Source organism: Vipera berus (genome assembly GCF_964194415.1).
Source record: "Vipera berus genome assembly, chromosome: W".
In the NCBI taxonomy this organism is placed as follows: domain Eukaryota; kingdom Metazoa; phylum Chordata; class Lepidosauria; order Squamata; family Viperidae; genus Vipera; species Vipera berus.
Window position 1 is genome coordinate 51,924,343 of NC_138210.1, and position 9,630 is coordinate 51,933,972.

Consider the following 9,630-nt stretch of genomic DNA (forward strand, 5'->3'; position numbering starts at 1 on the left):
GAACAGTTAATTGATCACACAATTGATGGGAATTGAATGCTTAAAAGAGACCTTCCATAAAATGTTAAAAGAGAGAAGGTAGATAGAAAAGTTATGACTGAATGTAAGGATGGTTATGTTTGAAGAATAAAGTCATTATCCACCAGCTCTGAAAACAGATATAAAAGTAAGGGAAGGAAGATACTTTGTCCTTGATCAGTAATAATATGAAACCAATTTTAAGAAGTGTTAACTTCCCTTTGGCATCAAGAATGCTTTCCTGTGTTCTCTGATGGAACTGCTTCTTATTTCTTTGGCCCACAGCACCGGCAGAAAAAGTAGAAGACGCCAATGAGACAATGGAGTCCTCCTCCCATGAGGCACTCTGGTTTGACTACCCTGACTCCGATAAAGAGAAGATCCTAGCTGTCTATAAGTTTATTGGAGAAAAGCCCGAATTTACTGCTCCAAGTGAGATGTCAGTTTGTATTCACCTCTAAGGCAGCGTTTCTCAACCTTGACACCTTGAAGATTGGGTGGACTTCAACTCCCAGAATTCCCTGGCTGGCTGGGGAATTCTGGACATTGAAGTCCACCCATCTTAAAGTTGATAAGGTTGAGAAACACCGTTCTAGGGATTGCCAGAATCCCCTCCGGGAAGACTGAAATCAGGCAACAGGGGACATTTGAAAACTATAGCATGGGGCTAAAAAGAAGCATACGTTGCCCACGCGTGTGATATATCTTCCCTTGTTACAGCTTTCATTCCTCCCTCTCCCCCTCTCCTCCATGTTGGGGCTTCTAAACCTGTTTGTGAGAAAAAGAAGTCCAAGGGAAGGTCACTTGCTTGACACAACAGATTATGCCTCCAAATCCCTGCCCTGGCTTTTTTTCCCCCCCAGGATTCCTGCTTGTTAGATCCTAAGCCGGTAAACAACCCTCCCAGTTTATTTCTGAGCAGTGGGCTTCCTCAGTCTCTGCTAGAGTTGTGGGGGCCCACGAGAAGCCTCCTTTCTCTCTTGTCTTTCAGGCACTTTCCCTCAGCTGCTGCGCTACATCCTGGTGGGATCCATTCTCCTCATCCTGCTGTTCTTTGTTTTCCAGATTGTCCAAGCGTAAGTGATGCCCCGGCCCACATCTTTTAGGCCTCGGCTGGAACCCTTTTCCCTGGTGCTCTCAAGAGCCCACATTTTGGGCCCATTTCCTCATTCCCATTTCCTCCCGGATCTGATTTCCCCTCCTTCCTCATTCCAGGCTTTTCCGTAAACAACACAACTAGAGAAGAGGACTAGAGTTTCCTGAGCCGAACGGCTTGCCCTGTGCTCTTACCCCCCACCCCGGTCCTTCCTGTTAAGTAAAAGGCCTTTGAATCTGTACGCATTTGCAAGATATTCACCGATGAAAAGATAACGCGCCAGGCTAGAAAGTGGGAGACACTGAATTCAAGTCCCACCTTAGCCATGAAAGCTGGCCAGGTGACTTTTGGGCCAAACACCAGGAGACAGTGAGTTCTAGTTCCATCTTAAGGCATCAAAGGTGGCTGGGCCAGTCCCTCTTTCTCAGCTGAACCCACCTCACAATATCGTTGCGGGGAAAACGAGGAGGAGGAAGGCGTGCTGGATACGTTTGCCACCTTGTGTTGTTTGTAAAAATGATAAAAGGCGGGATACAAATCAGTAAAGAAATAAAAGACGATTAAAGAGGGAGAGCTGTAAAGACAAGCTACGTGGTCCTCAATGGTTTTAGGGGAAGAGTGATCCGAATACCGTGCAGGACTCGGCAATACACAAGGGGCTGGGGATTTGGAATTAATAAATGACACACACAGCCCCTCTGCTGACAGTAGATAAAGGCTCCTTTAATACTTGGCAGACCTTGGGTTATAAGTACATTCCCCCCCCCTTGCTCTTTATTTACAGCTAGATTCCTGCCCTATGAAGTGAAGAAGAGTCTAGGAGTGAGCAGTGAAGGAATTCTGTGCTGAACAGAGGAAAGTGTCAAGAGGAGAAGAATATGTCTTTCCCCCTGCTTGGTTATTGCTATGGGGAGGAGGGCATGTGTTTTTTAAGCAGCACCCCTCTGATCATCTTGCTACAGAGGATAAATGTGTGGGTGTGTTTGTGGGTGGGTGTGTGCTCACACCCACACCCACATATGAATGAATTAAATATCCTGGGTAGGTGACATTCCAGCAATACTGAAGACCATGTATGTTACTAGCATCCAAAAAAAAATGATAAGTGTTTCCTTATTGGTTATCTGACAAATATAACTAATTCTGCTGATAGGTCCCCTATTGCTGCCTGGGGTGAGGGCAAGCCAAACCCAGTATTATTTCTCCATCGTGTTTACAGGTGATAGAGATTCTGCAACTCTAAAGAAAATAGGATTGGGGGGGGGAATTTGACTTAATCTTGCTATCCAACGGTATAACCCCTGCTTTCAGGTAATAGTATCACCCCCATGCAAGCCACATGGGTCTCTCCTTGGCTAGCCATGCTCAGAAAAATCTTAGGTCATCTAAGCATAGTCTAGCAAGCAATAGCCACTATGCGTTCTTCAGCTTGGCAGAGTCCTGATGCATTAGAAACCTGGTTTTGCTCTACAGGCCCACATCCGGTTGACTCTTGATCTACTTGTGCTCCACTGGCCTGACTATCTCCCAACATAGATAACCTCAGTATTCCCATTGGTTTAGGACTACACTCTGGTTCAAACCCTGCCCAACTCATAGACATTTCAAAATATTGACAGCATTGCAAATTTAGAGGGTTTCCTTTGGCAAAGGATTTCCACATAGCAAACCAAGGAATACTTTGGTTTTGTGCCCTCTAAAGACTTCCTTTGAGACACCCCCACCCCCTTCCCAGACCCTCCCGTTTCCCTTTTGGCCTAGGAGCCAGCTTCCCCACTCCCTCCCATCCCCCCAATAAATAAAGTCATAGGGGAAAAAAGGCGTCTTGTCCGTTTGCAGCTGTGGGAGGGGGCAAGAGAGCCATTAGTCCAGCGCCTGGCTATCCATCCTGTGCCCGTTTCGCACGACTTGTTCCTTGGTGGTACCCCGGGCACGGAAGACACGGAATGCTCCGCGGCAGATGAGGCCAAACCAATATATTTGGGGAGCCATCAGGATGGCCGATCCCAAGTTGTACTCGGCAGGGATGGAGAAGGGTACACGGTAGAAGGGCAAGCCAGCATACTGCCCATATACCCAGTACATATATGGAAAGAGCAGGATTCGGCAGCAGAAGAATGTGAGTAGCATGGCCATGCCATTCACCTTGTGGAGAAGAGTGTGCTGCTGCTTGTACTGTGGAGAGAGGGGGGGGGAAGAGAGTTGAAAGGCAAATTCAGCTCAGGTTGGCTAACACTTCCACTTCTCTCTGTAGCACCAGGGGTGAGCCTCTTCTGCCTTCCCATTAGGTCTCCCATCTTACCCTAGCAACTCTGGGCATCTCATAAATTATAATAGTGTATAAAATGTCAACAAACCCAACGACAAATATATAAAACCTATACAGATAGTCCTCGACTTACGACCACAATGGGGACCAGAATTTCTTTTCAAAAGCAAGGCGGTTGTTAAGTGAGTCACACACCCATTAAGGGAATCTGGTTTCCCCCCCCCCTTGACTTTACTTATCGGAAGCCAGCTGGGAAGGTTGCGAATGGCGACCACGTGACTCCAGGACTCTGCGACTATCATAAATACCAAGGGCCCAAATTTTGATCATAGGACTGTCGTAATTTTTTCAGGGCAGCAGTAACTCTGGATGGTCGCTAAGTCAATGCAGGTAGTCCTTGACTTACAACAGTTCATTTAGTGACCATTCCAAGTTGCATGAATGAATGAATGAATGAATGAACCTTTATTATCAAAGTACGACACGTATACAGTGAGATGGGCTGAGCCTCCCTTCATGTCCCCCACCACCACAACTCACAGTGACAACAAACCCACCATCTTGTTACACCATGTGAGCTAATTGCACAACACACCGGCCTCGCAAGTCAATCATACATTAAGTTATTTCCCATTCAGGAGCCTGACAGCCCATGAATAAAAGCTGTTCTTCAGCCTGTTGGTGTGGCTGGCTATACTCCTGTATCTCCTACCCGATAGTAGGAGAGTAAAGAGGTACCGACCAGGATGTGAGTCGTCCCTGAGAATTTTCTTCACTCTTCCAAGGCAGTGAGCCCTGGTGAGGTCATCCAGTGGTGTCAGGGGACAGCCCACGATGTTTTGTGCTGTGCTCACCACCCTCTGTAGTATCTTTCTATCCGTGGCTGTCAGGCCAGCATACCAAACCACAATACAGTGTGAGAGGACACTCTCTATAGTAGACCGGTAAAAGAAGGTCATTAGCCATTGTTCTACCCTGTTCTTCCACAAGACCCTGAGGAAGTGGAGTCTCTGTTGGGCCTTTCTGGCCACCTGGGTTGTATTGACTTTCCAGGTAAGATCTTCACAGAGGTAGACTCCCAGGAATTGAAAAAAGTGACTTATGACCTTTTTTTTCACTCTTACAACTATTGTAGCATCCTCCTGGTCACGTGATTTACATTGGGACCCTTGACAATTGACTCACATTTATGACGGTTGCTGTGTCCCGGAGACATGTGATGGCCTTTTGTGACCTTCTGACAAGCAATGTCAGATATCACTGAACAACCCGTGTTGCTAATTTAGCAACTGCAGTGATTCACTTAGCAAACGTCAAGAAAAGTAGTAAAATGGGGCAAAACTCACTGAACAAATTTCTCACTTAGCCACACAAATTTTGGCCTCAACTGCGGTCATGTGTTGAGGGCTACCTGTGGCTATTAGTCAAGGACTACCTGTAATGTACACCAAGGTAAAAACCAATCTGAACCTTTCTCTTAGCCCGCTCCCCTAAGAGAGAAGCTCAGTAGCAGATCATACTCACCAGGATGAGAACCTTGCCCAGGCAGACAAAGGGGGTGCTGAGTTCAGCCATCAACATGCAACCCAGAAAGAAGTCACCTTTGCCTTGACGCCACAGCTGAAGGGGGGAAAGGGATAAACATGGCAGACCTGGTTGGGTGGGGCAGCATCTTCTAAAGCACAGCCACCTTATATGCAACTTCTGCCGCGTGGGTCAACAGCCCATCCTTTCCCTTCCCATCCTCATCTGTGCACACGGGTCCCCCCTGGTCCCACTCACCACAGACACAGGGAAGCAAACCAACACCATGAAAAGATGGTGAATCACCATCAGTAATTCCTTGTGCAAGTAGGCACGGATGGCGGTGTGCAGCGTCTGGCTCTCGACGCATCTCGACTCGTGCCCTTTGACCTGGTACCTGTGCCAGTGGCACAAGAACATAGCGTAGATGTCGTAGATGAAGTAGGGGACGGCAAATTGGGTGTAGTTGGAAGTCAGCCAGTGCCTGCAGGAGGTGAAAAAGGGGTAAAGGAATATAAGCAGCTAACAGACACAGTAATCCCTGCAGATAACTTGAGCCACAAGCAAAGGGGATGGAAGAGTAGGACACACTCCACCCCTCTGGAACAGACTCAAGGCCACAATCAATGAGGAATTGATGACATGCTGATGTGCTTCACTCCCAAGGACAATGGTAACATAGATTCTGCCTTGCTCACATCATCCTGCGCTCTCTCTCTCTCTCTCTCTCTCTCTCTCTCTCTCTCTCTCTCTCTCTCTCTCTCTCTCTCTCCCCCCCCCACTCTCACTCCCACTCCCACTCTTTGATCCTGATCACATCCTTCTGCTCCTGGAGCAAATGTGGCCTCTCTCCAGTTCTCTTCCCCCGCTTTCTACTTGCTGACAACCTTATTTCTAAGATACTCCAGACACTGCTGCATCTAGGACAGGTATACTCTTAGCAATTCCTCCTTACTTATCGGTTCCATATTACTCCCTCTGGCTTTTATGAACAGGATGTTTTAGCTTGCTAGTATCTGGCTGAGACCCATCCGTTCAACTTGGCTTAGAAACCCAACAACTCTATAAATAGGCACTGAGATTCATGTAAATTTGGAACATTGGCCTTAGTCTCGTTCTACTTTACCCCCCCCCCCTGAATTTCCTGGTCCAGACTAATTTCTACTAATTTCGTTCTACTTTAACCCCCCCTGAATTTCCTGGTCCAGACTAATTTTTGAAAACGCTAAGGAGCAACTGAAATAGAGATAAATAAAACAGGGTTTCTTTACAGATAGGACCCAACTTCTTAACCATTGTATCCCTTGCTCAGCTAGCTCTCTTTGCTATCTCCCCCCCTCTCCCAAACATTTCTGCTGACGATAGTCTCTGCTCCATGCAAGGTGATTAGGCCAAATGCCAAAGCAGCAGTGCAATGCAGGATGCTAAGCTCAAACGTCCTTGTGGAGCCCAGACCTAAGGAAAAGTAGGGCATTTGGGTCTGAAGCACATTTAGGAGGACTGGGCTGTAAGCTTTGAGGATGGGTACAGCAGTATTTGATTTCCATGCGGAAGGACCTACATAGGAAGTGTTCTTTCTTGATTTATCTAGTCACAAGGGTCAATGAAGAGGATACTTCAAAAGTGTTGAAATGTTGCCAGTGAAACCTCACGTTACTTCCCAGAAGGAGGTTTGCTGTGGAAGGGGCACCGTGATATTTTTGTGAAAATAAAAACGCCGAGGCAGTTTTCACATCCTTAAGAGAGGTCTTATCTCATAGCTCCCTCCTTCTGTCCATATCCAATCGGAGCTCATGGCAGAGGACCCAACAATCCAACTTCCCTCTGGTTTAACCTCCTCCTCTCCTAAAGGCCCTGGAGTTCCTCCTCACTGGCTGCCCAATAAAACTTAATTACACATACACAGAATGCAAATCAGCAACGGAAACATCTGTTCCTTTGGTCTAATTCCCTCTGCTGCTCCCACATGCCTATCTAACATCACCCAGGGAGGGAATTAATCCCAACTAAATTCATTAATGAGAAGCTAAACTATCGTTGTGGAAAAAAAGGAAGGACACGATAGAAATAGATTCAACTTACACCCCCTGACATAACTTACAGCCACCCCAAACCTTCATCTCTACCCTGTTCTGTCCTCAGAACCCCCCAGTGTGGACTTGTGCTGCGTTTCCAGTCTTTCTTGTCCTGCAGAACTGCCCTACTGCCAAATTGGATTCTGCAGAAACTGAGGGCTGGCAGTCCTCCCAGAAGCCAGAGGGACTGACAAATCTGATCCTGGAGCTTATTTCCAGCACATATTGTAGAAATCAACTCTCCCATACATTATATGAGGATTTAGGATGAGAATGGGACGACTCGCTGTAGTTTGAGCGGGGGCTGTCCATGGTGCTGAAAGGGGAAGTTACCAACTCCGAGGCCCACCTTTTTTTTGCAGCACCATGGACAGCACTGTATTGTGCAAGTTCAGCAAGGCTTGGCTTCTGCCATCCTGCTACTTTTGTCTTACTCTAACACCTCTACTAGTTTCGTGGTGGGTGCAATCCTTATATGCAAAGTACCTTTTCTCCACCATCCCCATAATCTTTGAAACACCTCAGTTTGGAACAGCATCCTGAACACGCTCTTTCTGGGTCCAGAAACCAGAGCCTGACCCTACACTGTAGCACTCTCGCTGGTGGCCCCAAACTCTCTGCCCTGCTCCCAGCTTCCTGATCCAGCCTACTCATTGCGGTACATCTGCTTGGAACATGTCACTGTCATCCTGTTCTAAATTTGGTGCCACTCCTGGCGCAGGTATCAAGTTTCTCAGTAGTGTGACCTTGCCAAGATGCTGTCTGGGCTGCACTCAGAAAATAAGGTAGAGATGGGGTTGGGGTAGGAATGAGATTACTGCACCATAGGGCTGCCCTGGCATTACACCATAAATGCTGACTTACTGGTCATCGATAATGTGCTTGCAGGATGAGGAGATGATGTAGCCAACTGTGGAAGCCATAATGGCCTGCACTGAGGAGACAAGTCTGTGATAGGAGAATGGGAAATGGTAAGAAGTTTAAGTAACTCTGGTTTCTCCTTCCTCTTCTCTTGGATTCTAGAACCCTGTTTCCATTTTAGGTCTGAAGTTATGAGGCCCAAACTGTAGTTCTCGATCCCAATCTGATACTCTGGGAGCCAGCCTAGACTATTACATTGCTCCAGAACTCTGCCAGCCTTGACCGACAGCTTTAATTCCAAGCCACCCACCTTCCACCATCCCATAACAACTGCCATTGGTTGGATACATTTGGAGATAAGTAGCAATGGCTAAACGGTTCAGCTGCCCATTGACCCAGGTAACACCAGCTGCCTGCAATTAGTGCAGGTTCGCATCCCACCAGGCTCAAGGTTGACTCAACCTTCCATCCTTCCGAGGTAGGTAAAATGAGGACCCAGATTGTTGGGGGCAATAAGCTGACTTTGTAATAATGCCGCTTGGGGTGTGTGTGAAAGCCCTAACAAGCAGGCATATGCATAGAATGAAGGCTACTGCTAAACTTGTAAGCCGCCCTGAGTCTTCGGAGAAGGGCGGGATATAAATGGAATAAAAAAAAAAGTGATTCCAGAAATCAATCAACAGAGAGGCTTTCATGCTTTAAAGAAAACATCCTAAGGGCAACTCAGTGTCCCCCCACCCCATCTTAGAAGAGATACCTGGGGCTTTCACTAAATGCCCCCCCTTTTTTTAAAGCATCTCTTTATGTATCCCAACAAAACACCCAGCCTCCTGAAAGACTCCTTTTTTCAATGAATTTCCATTTTGGAGTGCAGAGCTGTGGGTACTTTAACTCACAGCTTAACAAACAGTGACTCCGATAACCCGTTTGGTGACACCTCTATCCCAGGCTCAAAACACCCTGCTAAGACTTGACTTTCATGAGTTATCACTACTGTTGGGTTATCGAGAGGTGGGAATGACGCCCTTTCGACTCTGTGTGGGTTGCTTTCCCTACGATGGTCCCATTCCCACTGTGGGGGTCCTAGGAACATATCCGCTGGCTGACAGCCTCAATACAATGCTTCTTCCAGAAAATCCTGGACGCTTTTCTATTGATAGAGATTCCTCACGGGTCCAAGAGAGTTGGAAACTCAACGCACCCTACTCTATTCCCTGTGAGCCTAAGGATTGGCTTCCAGCTTTAGCCTCTCCTTCTGAAGCCATCAGGAAAGCTTGGTAGGGATGAGGACACCACTCCCCCTCCAAAAAAACCTCTCCCTTCTCATTCCATCTCCCCAGGAACCACAGTTCCCCCCTTTTCCTTAACCCCCCCCCCCACATCAAACTAACATGCCTACAGAAATTCCAGGTGCCTATCAGCTCATCCTTGAGGCCTTCGGCCTGCCCTCCTGCCTGCCCACCCTCTAGATCCTGCTGGCATCCCCTCCTGCATCCCTGGTTACCTGGCTGAGACGATGACCGCGTCAGCTTCCTCCCATCGCAGGCCCGGTAGCCACTTGAGGCCGTTCTTGGACAACAGGAAGAGGCCAGGAAAGACAATGGTCCCTGCTACCAAGGCGTGAAACATCTCGCTCAGGCTGCAGGGTTGGGGTGATGGGGGGAGGAGGAGGAGGAGGAGGAGGAGGAGGAAGGAGGAAGGAGGGCAGAGCGGAGGACGGGGAGGGTCACTGGGGCTGGGATCCCTCCGGGTGTCCACGAGGAAGGCTCATGGTCCCCCAGGGGGCA

The 9,630-nt window shown here is 47.9% G+C and overlaps 1 protein-coding gene across 1 annotated transcript; it reads right to left on the bottom strand.

The window, feature by feature from the left end:
- Positions 1 to 2,977: 2,977 nt before the first annotated feature.
- Positions 2,978 to 9,472, bottom strand: LOC308676501 (ceramide synthase-like; the record flags this gene model as incomplete). Its single annotated transcript, XM_081342325.1, has 5 exons — positions 2,978 to 3,289; positions 4,908 to 5,003; positions 5,166 to 5,391; positions 7,847 to 7,930; positions 9,348 to 9,472. 5 exons carry the CDS (start codon positions 9,470 to 9,472, stop codon positions 2,978 to 2,980), a joined length of 843 nt encoding a protein of 280 aa, XP_081198451.1.
- Positions 9,473 to 9,630: the final 158 nt, after the last annotated feature.